The sequence below is a fragment of the Ischnura elegans genome, chromosome 6 (assembly GCF_921293095.1).
Source record: "Ischnura elegans chromosome 6, ioIscEleg1.1, whole genome shotgun sequence".
In the NCBI taxonomy this organism is placed as follows: Eukaryota; Metazoa; Arthropoda; class Insecta; order Odonata; family Coenagrionidae; genus Ischnura; species Ischnura elegans.
In genome coordinates this window covers 87,974,679-87,993,502 of record NC_060251.1, presented here as the reverse complement: position 1 = coordinate 87,993,502, position 18,824 = coordinate 87,974,679, and the positions used below count along the sequence as shown (strand labels likewise).

The 18,824-nt window shown below is 37.1% G+C and overlaps 1 protein-coding gene across 1 annotated transcript; it reads right to left on the bottom strand.

Annotated features, from left to right (window-relative positions):
* Positions 1-2,802: 2,802 nt before the first annotated feature.
* Positions 2,803-18,425, bottom strand: LOC124161122 (peroxisome biogenesis factor 2). The gene is made up of 7 exons (XM_046537341.1): positions 18,001-18,425; positions 16,105-16,182; positions 14,191-14,253; positions 13,367-13,546; positions 13,072-13,272; positions 4,182-4,382; positions 2,803-2,888 (listed from the first exon to the last, which is right to left on the bottom strand). The coding sequence occupies exons 1-7, from the start codon at positions 18,040-18,042 to the stop codon at positions 2,805-2,807; spliced, it is 849 nt and encodes a 282-aa protein (XP_046393297.1). The 5' UTR covers positions 18,043-18,425; the 3' UTR covers positions 2,803-2,804.
* Between the last annotated feature and the right edge of the window lie 399 nt (positions 18,426-18,824).

The following is an 18,824-nucleotide window of genomic DNA, read 5'->3' as shown; positions in this document are numbered from 1 at the left end:
GCAGTTATTTTTATCATGCTTAGGAAACTTCTGTGCACTAATGATCAATAGCTCCAGATATACCCAAGGGTTTGAAAATTTTCCAACGCAGAGTTGACATGACTGGAAAGTATAAATCACTTACTTTCCATCATGATATAACTGGTCTATGCTCACAGATTAATTAGCCATCCATTCAAAGTTGGCAGCATCTTCAGAGATTATTCTGTCCCATTTTGGGAATAATTGATAATTTACAAAAGATGGTTTCATGTTTCGGGCTTGGCGTAAGGCCAATGAGTGCATCCATTGGGTTGTGGATGTTGGGTCGTACTCTAGATACAGAGGTTAGCTGGAAAATAAGCAAGTTAACTATTCAAGCAAGCAGTCGTGGACAAAATACAACACCATTATGAGGGAGAATTGGTGTGTCCCTGGGTAAGGTAGGCCATTTATATGATATCAAACCTTGTGTAGGTTGTGTAGGTACACCAAATGTTAGCCACTCATTACTCGGGGTAGAGGAAAATCGCCGTTCAAATGTTATGGAGGTAGCCGAAGAAGTGAACATTAGTTTTGGATCTTGTCAGACAATTTTGATAGACATTTGGGCATGATGCATGTCGCATCAAAATTTGTCCCTCATGATGGCGTTTCCACCACGATAAAGCACCTGCTCACACACTGATTGTGAAAGAGTTTTTCACCAAAACCTGAACTTTCGTGATCCCGCAGCCACCCTATTCTACAGATGAGGCTACATCTGGCTTTTTTCGTATCCAAAGTTAAAATCATCCTTGAAAGGGCACCAATTCAACTCTATAGCGAACATTAAAACTAATTGTACAGCAGATCTGAAGAGGATCCCTATTGCAGTTTACCAGGCAGAGTTCGAGAGCTGGAAGAAACATTGGCAAAGGTGAGTTGTCTGCCAAGGCATGCACTTTGAGGGTGACAAGTTTGATTAAGTGGTATCCGCCAAAATAAAAAAGTTATAAAGTTAGTCCACTATTTTTTTATCACACCTTGTATGTTTTAAAGACATACTGATAGGAGAATTGAGAGGAGAGCTGCATGAAACCAATATTAGGATATTTGACAAGTGATGATGATAGTATCATTGTGGTATCATTTCAGGGACGGAGGCATGATGGCAGTGGCAGCGCGTACATATATGCATGTCAGCAACTGCTCACCCAAAGAAGAATGAATTATAATAGAAAACTATGTATTCCTCTGCAAAGAAGAGAAAGATAAAAATCCTGTCCACACAGAGATGGGATATGAAGCTCCAAACACTACTGCTGTCTCCTTGGCGAATACACCAATCTACTAGTGTGCTATCCCGTGGCATCACGCCATCCGCATATTCAGTCTATGCGATCGCTTGTGGGTGCGGGACGAGGTGAGTGGAGGGCATGCCATGTTCAAATGGGTGCTGGGAGCAGACTTATCACGACACGAGTGTGCACGCACATATTTGGTGAGTAACTGTGGTGTGTTAGTGGTGTAGCTGCCACCTACGCTACCTGCGCTCAGGATCCTAGTCCGTCAATGCATTCAGCGCCATTTAGCAGCATTCATTTGAACTTCATACCCTTTTTCATCATTGCATATCTTCTCTAATGCACACCCTGGATATATAATCATCAGCCACCACTGCATGATGGTATCGGTCCTTTATCTTTCCCTTCAGAACATTATTGAAATTTCAAGTTTGAAGGAAAATGAGTGAGTTTTTTTGCATTTAAGCACACCTACCTGATATAACTGCTACATGAATAGGATTTAAGTAATTGATTGATAGAGGGTATGATAAAAAAGACACACCCCACAAAAAAGGATCAACATAAAGTCCCATTCACACAATGCCAACTGTGATTAGCCTGATGGCTATACATTCCTAAATGGTTAGCAGCAAAATAGTATCACCTCAATTATTTCAAGGTAGTACCTCAATGAGTACAATAGCTTCTATGCTTGCTTACCAGCATACGCATTTCATTTCATACTTTACTGAAAAACTGTAATTAGCCAGTGTTCTCAAATGTGAGCTTTAAATAATGAATGCTGTATGAAATTAGCTGTTGAGCCAAATAAGACTCCACTTCCCAATCACTGATTCAGTGGTTGCCACAAGGTTTTCCAGACATTGTAGATCTCATCACTTACCTTAGGGGACTTCCACAAATCACATGAGATGATGATCAGCAAAGGAGATGGGTGAAAAATCAAAAAGGAAAACACAAGCGGAAGGTGTATGTGAATCCTTGAGTATTTTATCATCCATATTTCAAATTTAAGTTATATTAATTTATCTCTAGAATAATAGTAAAATGTATCATTCATCAATTATAAAATTTTATTAATTGAATCCTCCATCTATTCTTTCTAATTATGTTTCCAAAAGCAAAGCTCTTACACAACTTTGCACAGTAGTCTTCAAAAAAATTGTAAATAATGAGTACTCACCCTGAGATGAGTAATATAAACGTCATCTAATTTTATAGTGTGGGAGGATGGGCTAAAACTTATCATGTTGTATTTAATGCCCCTTAAAATATAACCAAAAACATCCCACATAAAATAGTTATAGGACTGTATTTCAATTGCAAATAGCTTGCAATCTTTGCATGGCGAGACTAAAACAAATCAGAGCTGTAACAATATATTATTTTATTGCTAAAATATGTATGCACAAACCAATACCCAAAATAAAAATTATTTAAAAATAATATATACACATAAACTCACTGTTTCAATACATAATTCCATCACGGAAATTGCAAAGGCATCTTTGTTTCTAAACATTTTTTTAGGAAGTATCACATTTTCACCAGTTGAATAGATCCTCGGGATGGGAATCCACAGACATTACATTCAAATTGTGAATCAGCAATCATTTGAGCCTGTAAATAAGAATTGATCTATTAAAAACTGCCATTATCCCTTCACAATAAAAGTATTTAAAAAATTTCTATGTTTTAAAACTAAACAAAGCAATTACAGAGCATAAAAGTCAAAGAATCAAAAACCTTAACATTTCCAACCACTTGAGAATAAAAATCTAAGATTTAGAGCAAATACAGGAATAAAAGCTAATTGTAAGTACCTAATTAAGATTTAGAAGATAATCACAAGTCTTTTATTCATATTGGCAATTTGCTGGCATAACTTCTACAACATACACATAATCAATACTTTTGCCAAGTAATTCAAAGAAAAAATCAGATTTGCATACTAAAATTACTTTTGTGGGCATTGTATAAGGTCACGCAGTGACAATTTTGATTATAACGTATGTTATCTTTGCTTAAAATTATGGTTAATCTAACTGATAAAAGCATAACGTAACAAAAAAATGCAATGGATAGGTTAAATGTGATATTCACATGAACAACAATGAAGTTACAAACATCTAACGCATACATGTATCATTTCATAGTGTCTCATGGTGCGAGTTCCAGGTAATAAAATTTCAGGGTGAGAATCTGGGTAAAGCAGGCAATACGTATAATTTCAGGAGTGCAACAGAATGTACAGCATGAGTAACTTATAAAGATGTTCACCAGTAGGTATTCAAAGCAGACAGGACAGTTTAAAGGCATTTGATGAATCCATTAAATTTTACGCATTCTTGAATGTTAAAAAATGTTTTTCCTTCATTAAGGTATACCTATGTCATAGACGAATGATAAATATGTAAAATAGAATAAATGCATATTAAAATGGCCCACTGTATTTTAAAATCATCTGAAAATCACACAATAAAGGTTTAAAATGTTCATTGGAATACACAAGATGGAAGGCAAAGGAACGCTTTTTTCTGAAAAGCTTTGCTGAAGAAATGATTTTTTATTTGCCTTATTTCAAAATACATTTAATGTAAACTTTGAAAATCAGATAATACGTACTTCCCATGCATTCAAACCAAATCCAATCACAGCTAATGATTACAAAATATTCAACTAATGAATCATAAAATGTCAGCAACAAATACTTTGTGGCCTTCCCTCTATTTTTTAAGACTATAAAATCAGAACTTTCCCCAGAAACTACACAAGATTTCCAGGACATCTATCACTAACATGTAAACAATAAGCATTGACCTGAAGCCTTTGAAATGCATTCTGCTTGGTGAACAGCTATTGTACTCGAATTTGCTGCATAAAGATGAAGTAAACTTAGTCAGCATAACTCACCTTGATGCAGTAGTAACAAAAAATATGTGGACAGCCTATTTTATATGGCAATATAGGAGGCTCTTCACACAATGAGCAAAGAGTATTATGATCAAGGCAAGCATCCATGGCTTCCACAGGTTCTTTGGTAAAAATCAAACTGCCAATCTTCCTTTTCAAATAATGGTAATTAACAAGTGGAAGAGTGAAGGCAAGTAGTTCCTGAGGGAATAGAAAATAAACAGTTAGAGAGTCCATATACATTAGGCAGTATAAATTTAAAAATTATCACAGAGTATGGCTATGCGAGTTGGGATTGTTTTAGTCAAGCAAAACGAGGGAGAATTTGTAAAAAAAATCTTGGATCTAGCTCAAGATTCCAAATTTTCTTTCTCATTCAAGATTTTTCCCTCAGAAGTTCTGATCACTTATATTTCTCGATAAAAGATATTCTACCAATGCCAAATATTTCTCATTTATTATTGGTATTGTCAGGGCATACAATGTTTCAGTATATATTACGAACTCGCCGCGCTGCGCGCGCTCGTTAGGGGGCTACGCCCCCTAAAACCCCCCGCATCCGGCTTCGCCGGCTGCCCCCACCGGACGGCTTCGCCGTCCCGCCCGCGACTCCTCGGAACGGCTTCGCCGTTCCTCGTCCGGTGTCGGCTTCGCCGCCCAGATATCGAGGTAGCCCTCTGACGGAGACCCGCTAGTTCCTCGGAACGGCTTCGCCGTTCATCGTGGGAGGGCGGCTTCGCCGCCCAAGGGTCACCCGAGTCCCCCCGAGGGGTCGACTCCTGGGAACGGCATCGCCCTTCCTCGTGTTGGGGCGGCTTCGCCGCCCAAGGTTTACCTGGGTCCCACCGAGCCGTCGACTCCTCGGAACGGCTTCGCCGTTCCTCGCCTGTGGGCGGCTTTGCCGCCCAAGGGTTATCGGCGCCCTCCCCCCTCGTAAGACACCCATTCGGCTGCACCACGTGTTGGAGCAGATTTGCCGCCCGAGGGTTCTCGGAGGTTTTCCGCGCCTCTGACTCCTCGGAATGGCTCCGTCGTTCCTGGGGCGGGGGCAGCTTCGCCGCCAGGGTTTTCACTCCTCACAGAGCAATGCGTACTACCAGCTATCCCCCATCGTTTACAAATGCTACCGGGGGATAATGAGGCAGAATCTTGACGCATGCTAGCCGTGATTGTGGCATTTTAGCTTATGACGATGTTTTGAAGGCGGTCCGGGGGTTAACAGGTTGTTTTTGAGTGTACTGGCAACGGTCACAATCATCGAAATAAATTCCTTAGCGATGAGTCATAGGAGAAGGGAATTACTGCTAAAATATGCGAAAACACCGAAGAACATGCTATTTACAGAAAAAAAAAGAATTTTTTCCCCGGTGTTATAGGAAGCCACTTGAAATTTCGAGGGGTTTTCTTGCATAAAAGGTCTTTGTTTACCTACAGTAGAAATTCCAGCGATCTAGCTTTAGGGGAACAATTAATTTTCCCGTAGTGCTCACATTTATATTACCAATTCTGTGTTCTCCACATAGCGGTGAATAGGCGCTGTAATAAGGCATTACTCGTGTGAATTTCGTAGCCGTACTTTATGGGGAAGTGGTTTAAAAAAATCGCTTTTAGGTGTCCTTGTCTTGGAAGCCCTTTTTTACCTCTACTATTTTGTTAAGAAATGTACATTTAAAAATTTGAAGTTTTATTGCGGGTGTGTAAATGGGGCAATATAATTTAACATGACGCGTAAATATAGCCGACACAATGCCCAGTCCGAAAAAATAAAAACGATACAACTCGGATGAATGGTACACGAAATATACCACTTATTAAATAATTTTAATTTTTTTGGGGGGGTACCAGGGGGTTATCGGGGGACTTTTAGTGCTTGTCCCGTATAACGCGGCATCGTTTACCTTCGATAAAAATTTCGGCTCTTTAGCTGTAGTGCAAGCATGGTTTTTCGAAGGTGTTACCCGTTTAAATTAAATATTCTGCGCTCTCCGGGTATCGGCACGTAGGGGCACAAAAAAGACGTCACTCACGTTAATTTGGTGTCCGTACGTCGTCGGGAAGTGGCGAAAAAAAATTCCGAAAAATTTAAAATCGTGTGTTGAGGGAATGCAAACTTCACGGCGGATGTGTTGTAAGTTACCAAACGTTGTAGGAGTCGCAAATTCAATGAAAATACATAATCGTTAATTACTCGAAGTTTGATTAACATGTGGATATCAAAGGATAGCCAAAAAATTAAGAAAAAAATCTAGTATCTTGCATTAAATTGAATTGGTCCTACGATTATTGCCAATTGGTCAAAAAAATTCCCAAAGTGAGCCCATAAGAAAAGCATTGGAAATTTTAAATTGTTAAAAAAAATACTTTTAAACAAAAAATTGCAAAGGCGACCACACCAAAAAATCAACCAAAAAATCTAGTATCTCATAAGTTAAGGACTTATTCCTACAACGATTATAAGTTGGTTTTAAAAAAATCCAAAGATAGGCCCATAAGAAAAGCATTGGAAATTTAAAAAAATTATAAAAAATACTTATAAACAAAATATGGCAAAATGTTTCGCATCAAAAAATCGGCCAAAAAATCTAGTTTCCGTCAGTGACATTTCATGTTCCCGTGACATTTTTATGTAGGCAAAAAATGGAATATGTTTTAGTCCCATAAGGCTCCAATGTTAATTCGGATCGATATATCTCGAAAACCGATCGACTTTTTCGAGTTTTCGGACTTTTCCCCCCGATGAATATTTTTTCTCCACGACCTGTAAAAATTTCGTCTTCCCAGCACGTCCGGAAGTGGTCGGGAATTTGTATACGTGAATCAGTGAGTGAATCAGTCAGTGAGCTATCCGTCACACATCGGGCTGTATATATTATAGATTTGATACAGAAAACAGGATATGAATTATATTTGAGTTTATCAGACTCCCATCAAACTACACAAAGATACAAGGATTAATAAATACAGATAATAATAAATAAATATATAATTTACATGCATTTAGGGTATTCAAAGAATACAATGGATTGCAGATGTAAGGTGTGATTCTACTGACCATATTTTCATATGAATAAACATAATATTAGGGCGTGCACAAGGAATGTTGGAATAAAAAATGGTTTCTGAGGATAGTGCTGTTGAACACTCCCAAAGACTACATGATGCCAAAAGTCCAATTTAGCTTGACCTTCTTTCACAAACTTCTGTTAAACCTCATATGGATTCACTGCGCCTTAGCGGCGCTCGTGGTTTTAAAAGTGGTGTAAAAATTTTCCATTCCAATGAATCATTTTGAAATTTTCAGTAGTCTATTTTTTCTGCTTCGTACGTCTAAATGTAAAATTTTGTTAGCGTAGTGTTTATAGTTTACATTTTATTGGCCTCTAATGGAAAAAGTTACGTCGTTGGATTTTCGGCGCCGCTGCGGCGCTCAGTATTTCCTCGTCGCTACGTCGTTGACTGCACTCTAAATGTTAATGTCAAAGCAATTATGTTTCGTATGAAATGCTATAATATATTTATAATCATATTATTTATATTTCTAAACATTATAAACAAAATAAAATTGTTAAACAAAAGGAAAATATTACCATACCAATTTTGCTTTCTATTTTAGCTAAGAATCAATCTATTTGCCTCGTTTTGATGTTCATTGACAAAATTTCATCTTTTTACGAGAATTATTCATAAAAACTCATGGCTAGTCAAAGTTGTTTTTTCATGGGCCTCCGACTTAGTTTTGCTTGGGCCGAGAATTTCCTCGTCGCTACGTCAGGGTCTGCACTCTCAACGCTAATGTCAAAGCAATTATGTTTCATATGAAATGCAATAATACATTTATAATCCTATTATTTATTTTTTTAAACTTATAAACCAAGTGAAATTGTTTAACAAAAGGAAAATATTGCAATACCAATTGTGCTTCCTCTTTTAACTAAGAATCATTATGTTTGCTTCGTTGTAATGTTCATTGACAAAACTTCATCTTTTCGCAAGAATTATTCATAGCAACTCATGGCTAGCCAAGTTTTCCTTGTTTTTCCGTGGCTTCCGACTTAGTTTTGCTTGGGCACCTTCTCCGCTCCGCGCCCACGTACCTGCCGTGGTGATAGTCACCTTTGGGTACATCCTAGGGTGACTCTGTTTAGAATTACTCCAAGCCGCAATTCTAAGAAAAATTTAACACAATTCATTATCCGAATTCGTAGAATAATGCCTCCTCACCGTTGTGTGAATATTTCTCGCTGAATGAGTAACTGTAACTTGCCAGGAGATTCAGAAATTTCACCGACTACCGTGAAGAACACATCGCACAGTTATTGTTATATGTCTTGTACCTTTCATTCGAAAAAAAAATCCCTTTGCGTCTAAGATAGTCTATACAAAATTGCAAGCGTTTATACAGTTACTGATGACGTGACAGTTTACCATTGGGGTGAAATCCAGATAACTACCCAACTAATTGTGTGATAGAAAATAATTTCTCTTTCCTGACGATGAGTTTAGACTTTACATGGTAAAAATCGTTTCATTATGAATAGGTGAAAAGACAATTTACCGTGAGGTGAAAATTTGTGAACATATTTCTCGTTTCTTTGTGTACTGAAATGCACAGATGTTTTATGCATTGGGGGTGTTACTAACGTAAAGGGGTGAGTGAGGACGAGAAAGGAGAAGGAATGCCAGGAGGTTGTTTTGGGGTGAAGTGGTGGTAGTGTGTCGACTGCCAAGGATCGGGGAATACCCAGATCGTTAGGACAGGTAGGAGTAGAAAATCCTGATCGCGGAAAAGGTTGGGAGTGCAAGGAGGCAATTAGATACAAAAGCATTCTTTTTCTTCTTCCTTCCATCGCTGCATGAGGGACAGGGAACAAAAGCCTTGTCAAAACGCCCCGCGGTGGCCCTCCCTTCATTCCGAGAAGGTCTAGCTCGGGTGGGTCATTAGGGTGGAGAGAAGTTCAATCAAGTTTTGTGGGAGGGGGGAAGAAGGTGGTGAATGACGAAGAAGGGAGCTTAGTGGGAAGGTATGGACAGTCTCAATATTTGGGTAAGTGAAACGCTAAGAAAGAAAACGGAAAGAAAATGTAAGGGAAGTCCTTCCAAAGTGAGGGTATTTTTGTCACCCCAGAGCATTCTTTCATTGGTTTCTCTCGCAGAGCTGGACGAAAAAAAGGCAGCTGCTCCTTCTCCCCTACCACCAATAACACATACTTCTAAGAATTTATTGTTTTTGGATTTCCCACCAATCCAGGAGTAAAACCTAATCTGATGCACTCCCACGCAAAACATTTACCCGTCCATATCTAAGGAAACCTTTTCCTTGGGCTACACGTCCCCAGTGGGGGAATAGGGCTCCGTGGTAGGAAAAGAGTACCGACTCTTCTAGCTTCAACTCCAAAGAAGCGTAGGGTTCTTTGACACGTCGCTTGTCATCCCATATTATTTATATTTCAAAACCCATAAGACTTGATTTTTTTAATGCAGGACATAAGCTCCCAGAATATTCGTAAGATTTGTCTTGATCGACAGAATCTTGTAAAAATCACGAAAGTAACACTCGTCTCTTCTCACTTAACCTACAGCTGTTCCATTTTTAACGTTTAATAACTTTTCCTTCTATATACACTGCAAAGATATAACAAATGGGTGGACGTAGTGAAGCAAAATTATGTCATAGGGGCATAAACGAATTTTATTTGGTCATCATTTTTAGTATTTAGATACATAAAATTATAAACAATATAAACATTAAAAAGCGGAGTTTGTCGAGCTCTGCATATCAGAAAAATATTTCAAACGACAATAACACATGAAATTAAAACTTTCATTCAAAAATAACAAACAAAGGGAACTGAAATAAAGAGCATTACGGCAAGAAATGGAAAAGAATGCAGCGTTCAAGATTTTTTGTTATAACTTCAACAATAAGGGTTTAAATCTAGCAAAACACGGTAAGAAATGAAGATAATTTATGTATTTACCATTATCAATCGGAAAACTTGTAAATTCTGGCTAACTTTGAAAGATAATAGCAAAAAATGACGCGGCGCCGCTGCGGCGCCGAAAATCCAACGACGTAACTAATTTTGTAAATCCATATGAGGGTTAAATAAACAGGCTTTGAGCACATGAAATGCAAAATAGCCCAATTCAGGCTATATTATACACCAGTGCATAGGCGGATTTAGGGGGGGCACACCCCCCCCAGATGCTTAAAAAGATATACAAAATATTTTATATGGTTCCCATTAATTCGTTTTGTTTAGTGTATTACGGAGCCTCAACCATTTAATTTCATATTACTAACTTTCACATTAAAACAAAGAGAATATTACATACAGTAATTGTTTTATCTTGTTTTCAATCTCATGTATGAGAAGGTAGTTTGCCTGTCAGACCCTTGTGCCCCCCCCCCCTCCCTCCAGAAAAAAACCCTGTATCCACCCCTGCACCAGCAGGACACCTGGCATTGCTCAGGAAGGATAGTACCTATAGAAAAAGGAAACTTGGAACATGGAATTCATGGTCACATTCTAGCATGATTTTTATGTTTTCTCATAAATTGTGTCAAGAGGAGGGCCTACCCGGCAGGATGTCCAATCACAGAAGTTGTATGACATGACGTAACAAACTGTAATAAGAAAATGATGCGTCAGACACAACCGAAAGTAGCACTATGGGCTTTGGGAGCATGAGATGCACCTATGTACTAACGTTGGTGGGAATCGGTGCAGACATATAGAAATGCATTGTAGACAAAAAACAGACATCCTCTTTTAGATGCAGTTCAGCACCTCATATTCGGAAAGCTTGGGACCAAAGGGTTCCTGGATTTCTGGTCATCAACACGCGGAAAAAATGGTACACTTTTTTTGAGAATTTTAAAGCAATATAAGTCAAATCACAACCTTAGCATCTGCAGCATAAACTATATGTGCATACTGGATGAGAACGAGCAATAAATACATCTTTTTCTTCAGCTTTCATTGATAGCATTTGCTAGCAGATGTTGCCATATCTATCGATACCTTCCTTAGTCGGACAGTAAATCTGTGCAAATGCTATATTTTTTTAATTAATTAATTTATAAATGCGTTCAGGCTATATTGCTTGATATTTGAGATCCCTACGTCCCTCTGCCTAGATTGTTAGCATATGTTCATAGCGTGTGGTAACTTCCTACTCGTTCCAGAACAAGGCTCGGAGAGTGGTGCCTCAAGGTAGCAAGTCGAAACACTACGCAGAGGAATTTTCAAAGGTTCCAGATTTCCGTTTTTTCTGGATTCCGGATTTGAGGTCCTCCACTGTATTTACATACATAGATTTTGTATAATGCTCCTGGGTAAAAAACACACGCATTAACGTTACCTACTTTATGATGTACAGAGACACAACATAAAGTGCATAATTTTCTCTTTATTCAGCTCAATATTCTGCATATTTTATCAGTGTAGGATCTACAAATATCGGTGAGTACATGAACAGCTCAAAATATGGAAAAATTGAGAAAAAAGTCCTCATTCAAAATAGGCGAGTCCTGGGTTCCCTACTCCAGGCACGAGCTCCTGACATGCATTAGAAATTAATTTTCAACTTCCAATGTCGAATGCAGATTTCTTATTTTTCTTCAGAAGTCTTGAAAACACTTTAAAATTCCTGGTTGCACTATTTAACCCTTTTGCTGCTACAAGCGGGAATACCCGCAAAAACATTATGGTTATTGCCTGCGACATGCGGGGATATTCCACGACTTTCAAAAAACTTTTCCTTTCAACACGACATGCGGGTAAATATCTACGTTTTCTAAAAACCCTCCCTTCGGTCGTAGGTGCTGTCATCTGCTCGAAATTCTAGCGGAACTATGTCCATTCGTGCGGCGACATTCAGCGACGTCAAATGAATGATTCAATTAATTTTTTTCTGGATAATAGGCAAAATAATGGAACCGATGAAAAATCTATTGAAGCAGCAAAAGGGTTAAACTATAGTTTTGTTGAATTTAATGTGAAATGTCATGTAAAATTGACACCTGACCTTTTGTAATGTAAGGACAACAAAAACCAGTGCAAGTCTCTAAAACTTGGTCAAAATAAAATCAAAGTATAATATTAATAGAGGGTGACATTTTTCAGCCCATAAAAATATTTCAATAGCATCAACAGCTGCTTAATCAGAAATATTTTTCAAGAAAACTGGAAACCATCACTCTCTAAGAAGTTTTCATCAAATATATGAGATGATTGCAATTCACCGCTTAAAAAATCTGCAAATTAAGACACTGAAATGAATCTTTGACAGTGTAAGATGGCATAGAATCCCACCACAAATACTTCACCATAACTTTTAGTTTTAAGGTTTTCGCAGCGAATAATAATAATAATAGTGCACTTCACCATATCCTTGAATAAATGAAATATATTTGTATTTTGTCAGGAAAGGTTTCGTTTAAAACTGGACGAAAACTTAAATAAAAAAGCTCCTATACCCCAGTAGCCTATCTCCTCGTCATGTCTAGAACTAAGAGATTTCTCGATATTTTGTGATATGGCAACATGAAACTGCCAAACAAGTGTAATGGAAGTAACATTACTTTACTAGGTCACACAATATGTTAAGGCCCACAGATATTAAGTCCACTGCAGTGGAGATCTAAAACCATCTTGGGTTAAGCTCGAGATTCCGTTTTTTTAAGCATATAAATCTCAAAATCAGGTGGGAGCTGAGCAGTGATTTTTTTCTCACTCAAAAATTCGAAACTTACACAGCCCAAAAATAGCTGGAGGAAAGGAGAATTAACCCAGGTCGCTCTAATGACAATTTTGGAAAATAAAATCATCAAATTTGAAAGCTACTAATCTTTCACAAAGATAACTATTCATTAAAACATACTTACTGCAAATCCATGCCATAACAGCTCTCTAGTCATGTAAGAATAACCAATAGTGCGGCTTTTGCCTGGTTCAATTGGTACAATTGTGAGACCAAGAAGCCTGTAAGCCAAAGTTGGGTACAATCCTTTCCTCAGGAATATTAAAAAGTTAACCAAATTGAGCACATGAACACTCACTTCCACATATCGTGTAGTCTTGTGGACCTGATAAGATGAAGAAATCATTCAATACTAACAATATTAAGTACAAGAGTAAGAGAAGTTTTTAATAATGAAGACACGAAAACAGGAAAATTACCATATCTTTAGATGATCTTGAGGATGTTAAGTTGGCTATCTCAATCGACCGTGACTGTAAGTACTTGGATCCAAACATGATAAATGCCAATAGCCATGCCTTCCTGCTGTTGAATTTTCCGCCAAATTTTAGCCCTAGTAGTTGATGTCCAAATGTGGCATAGTTTTTCATCACTGAGAACTAGGGATGAAATTTAAAATAATCAAATTGAATGCAGCATAGGAATCACATGATTAAAAAATGTACTATTAAAATTAAGATTTTATGTAATGCAACAAGCATTAAATAATCAAAGAAATTGATTTGTACTAATATGCAGCACCAAAATTCCATCAATCAAAAGATATATATACAAAAAATATTCACAAGCTAAAATCAATGATGAAAGATGATTTGCAATTTCCCACAAAAATTTTTGTGGAAAATTGCATATCATCTTTCATTATTAATCAATTCCACTCCATCTCGCTTGATTCCTCGAATTTTATACTAAAATCAATGAATTACAACTTTTAACAATTAATGAAAACCAACTTGCATTAAATTTATTTACTTACAATAATAGGCCCTACACAGATTATCAAAAATAATCATACATGCGTAAATAATCAAAATTATAAAATAAAAATTCAGTAAAATAGCTGGATAAAATTATGCAAGGTGTACATTTATTTTACACCTATGTGAATATAAAAGTACTATGTACACATTTCACACTGCGTGAGTTTAATTAAAAATTCATTAATAATCAAAAAGCATTCATTATTCTTTAATAACAGAGGAAATACAAAAAATTACACCATATAAGATCAGTTTACACTTACCTTCCAGATCATTATCTTTAAGAATAGCTCAAGCTCGGGTTCCCATGAGGCTAAAAATGAATTCTGCAAGGCAAAATAAGAGCAAAGGTGATGATGTTTGGCAATGATTATTGCACGGAATAGGTACACTTAAAATAACTGAAATGCAATTGTACTTCACATTTAGTGAACCTATTCACAATATACCTCCATAATTTGTTTAAATCATCAATGATGTAACTTGATTGATAGCTGTTATTTTATAGGTACTAAATACATAGCATGTATCCATGTATAATCCATTAAAAGTGTATGGTGAAGTAGTTGTGTGATTTCATGCCTATGAAATGTCAGGTAATGGGCCCAGGCCCTCTTACCACTGGGTAAGAATGAAAAATATGCATATATAAGTGACGAATATAGGCACACAACAAACTGAGATCTGTGTTTAGCCAACAATGAATATTTTTACTGATGATGAGTGTTTTCCACGATGGACTGTTTTTGTGCACCTAGACGATGATGAGGTCTGTTAAGACTAAGATTCAGCCAATGGATAATGATAACTAAAGGACTTGGTTGCTTTGAATCCAGCTGATGTTGCAGAAGAGATGACAATGAGATGCTACTGAACAAGGGTACTAACAATTAGACAACATTTAAGATTGATCACATGATCAAAGAAATCGTAATGTAGTTCTACATTGCTTCTAAGCATTGAACTTTATTACTGAACATGCTGACGATCAATGCTCAACAGAAGGGGAGATCTGTATGCTAAATTGTGAAGGATGGACAATACTTAAGGCTTGTCATAGTAATTATTCATGGCTTCACCAAGCGACGCTAATAGAAGAGTTAGTAACGATGAATAAGATAGGTGATATGCCCATGAAGGATGACTTGTCTAACGTTCAGCAGTTATTCCCGAAAATTGAATTGAGGTGTTGTATTACCTGAAAAAGAAAAAACAATTTATCTACTCAGAGGACTTCCAAAGCATAAGTACAAGGGCTTCAATTTGTCCATCGAATGAGACGAGGACAATTTTATATTGTCAGTGCTAAAAAATATTTTTTTGGAGAAGAAACAAGAAAATTTTATGCGAAAGTATGAAAATAAGAAGGAAGTGAAGCACTTAATGGTGAAGAGGAAGATGTAACTGATGAAGAAAATTAAGTAAGAATTGGAAACACCTTACGAACAGGAGGCAGATAGATGTATAAACAAGAAAAGTCCTTGGAGTAATGGCACAAGGAAAGTGGTCTGATTTGCATGCAAAAATCCAGGTCACATAGGATGGAACAGTTCTAAATTTGTTGGAGTGGAAAACGAAATGAGAAAATGGTGAAATGGTAGAAATATTTTTGCTTTATCAGTGAAAGTGACCGGTAGAAGAAAGGAGAAAACTTGTGGATTACGGAGCTTCTCACCATGTGACTCCTTTCAGACAGATGGATGACCTCGGTGAGAATGTAAGCGGTACTATAAAACTAGCAAATTGCGAGTTTGCTCCAGTTCTAGGCAAGGGTTGTATCGCCATGAAGTTGAGCAATGCTTATGGTGTCTCAAAAGTTTGATAAAGAAATGTAATGTACAAGCCAAACTTGGTTGGCAATCTTTTTTTCTATGAAGCAACTAAATAATAAAAGGTCTGTGCTGTATATTTAAGGCTGCATCATGTTATTTTGTACCTATAAAATAACAGCTATACAAAAATAAGAAAAATTTCTGCATGCTATCCACCATGAAAACCTCAAATCTTTCACCAACTATGATGAGGTTTGAAGCTACTTCACAGAATACCATTGGAATATATGTATTTGGATATCAGCAGAACAAAAATTGGTCGTCACAACGCTTTGTAAAATTTCCAAATCAGTCAACTTAATCAGGACTTCTCACGTGAAAATTTTTAATGCCAGCAATACTTACACCAGAGAACTTAAAGATGTTCAGCAACTGATCTTTGAGTACCCCTGTTACTTCTTTGTCTAGATCGACAGCATCAAGCTGCAAGGAAAATGTACAAGCATTCATCAACAAAAGTATAATATTCATTATATGGTACTTATTTTGCATTCATAAGGGATAAAACCTTATACTGCTCGAGTCTAAATTCTGGTACGAAACTACATAGCCAATTCTCTACAAATATTCTTTAGATAGAACACCCTTATAACTAGAAATGATCTATTTTGGCAGGTAACCTGTACGTACTTAATCACATTAATGAATATAATTACCTACATTTTTTTCTATCATTTTAATTTTTTTTTTACTTTCATTTACTATTTGTGGTACATATTCCGTTGAAACGAAATTTAATTTTTTCACATAGACAAGAAGTTATACCATTTTTCTACCTTAAAAGAACAACACCCATCAAAATGACAGATTAGGTGTTTCTATTTTATTTATAACAGCAACACGTTTCATTCCGGAAATCACTTTTCAATATCACACCTGGCCATTTTGATGTTTTAGTTAGAACATATGTGCATTTTACATTCCTTGGTACATTTGTAAATAAGTACGTAGTACATTTCCCATACCAAGAGGCATGTTGTATATATCAGGGCAATGTGCTTCATGAATGGCAAAAAGGGGGATAGATGCACATTGTGCATAAGAGAATATGGTGAATGTTCAGCAAATTTTTTGAGAATAATTAAGGTAACTAAATAGCAAGAAACTGTTAAATCAGAATGATTGCAATTAAATAACTATAAACAGTTACTTTACCTTTGGAAATGTGGCAGAAATTCTGAGAATTACATATAAACCTTGATCCAAAACAAAAAAAAGCTGACGAAATACAAAAGAAATGTGGATAGTTTATTGCCATATTATTATTTTTCTCTGTCAGACATTACAAAAAGACATAGATTAAAGCAAGGCTGTAGATATTGGGGGAGTTATAGGTAAAAATCCTCCAAAATAACTTGGGGATAAGGTCGGAAATACAACCCTATCCTCAATTCTAACCGCTCTCAAATGAAGCCTCCTCGATTTTTTCCAGAATATGGATGGGTGAATTGAGAGTAATTTAAAATACCATTTGTCAAGAGGTAGAAATGTTCTATAACTCCTTCATGAGCATCAATATTTCTGCCTCATTCAGAGCTACCTCCTTGGCTAACCATTTCTCCTAATAACCAATGCTCCTACACAACCTGTTGATAAAGAGCATTGATATAAAGCCAACGACGCAGCACCTAATGGCCCAGGAATAATGATAATAAGATAGGAGGATGAGAATAGACTTGAGGTGTTGATTAAGTGGTTATAGAGGAGAATAGAAAAGATCCTAATGGATGGGAGGAAAGCTAGATGGGACACCTTCTAAACATAGTGGGAGAGGAATGTTCTAGTGGACATTATAGGAGACAATTGATGAGAATGGAAAGTGTACTCATGGGAAAAGGAATGCTTCAAATCGTGATAGAAGTATGTAGGGTTGGTGAGGAGGACAAAGGAAGAGAACAGGCTGCAGGGATACAATTGAGAATAATACGCTCTACGCTCAGTTAAAGAGGGAGATTCAGAGCGGGAAAGAGAACAGGGACAAGACAGAGTGATAAGGCATATAAAATTTCTTACGAAAGATATTTTTTTTCATAAAATAGGTAATAACTAAGGCAGGAAGCAATCGTTACCTACTAGACTGGTAATATGTATGATTAAGTCACAGATCGATAGAAAAAACGGAACCGATAAATACTTTCATAATTGTGACCTACAGTACAAATCCTACCAGTACCACACAAACGGCAACAGATGCATAAAAATGCGACAAAAAGGAGAACCTAGACGAAACGCGAAGCTTACCTGTTCAACCCGAGGTACGTACGACGAGGCGGCACGATCCATGATTGATTAATCTCTTTCTTCAACCCTCGTAATATTACAAGGGTTCTTTCATTATCTCATATTGAGAATTAAGGAATATAGCCGTAATTAGCTTATTATCCTCCACTAAGCTTAAGCAAGCATGAGCTGCTAGATGCCAACTTCATTCATCGCATTTCTCACAAAGAATAAGCATATATCCACCAGATTGCTTGAGGATACATTTAAACATTCATCTATCTACTTTTCAGTAGCAAGAACTGCGATAAGCGACATACAAAACTTCTGTAATAAAAACTTCGGCGAAGGAAAAACAACAACCAGAGTTTCAGGTAGTGATGAGCGATATATCGCTAACTGTGATTGAATCACCGTTACTGAAAAGTAGCAGTCACTGTCGGTGATTCAATATTCGAAATCACCGTGATCGGTGATTCAATCACTGGATTCGGTGATGATAGCGCTGGCTACTAACAAGTGATATGCGATATATCGCCACCTGTGATTGAATAGAAGTAGCCGATCACTGCCGGTGACAAAATCACCGAATGCTCGAAATCACTGCCCGTCACTGCCGGTGATTGAATCACCGAATGCTCGAAATCACTGCCGGTGACTAAATCACCAAATACTCGAAATCACTGCGACTGTGAATACGGTGAAGTTAGCTTCGGCAGCTACCATGATGCTACCAACAGTAAAATAACGACGTCTTATTCATATTTAATGATAAATAAGACATTCTGTGCGAAATATACAGCTGAAGCTTTGAATTATGATGGTTTGATTATAAATACGTACAA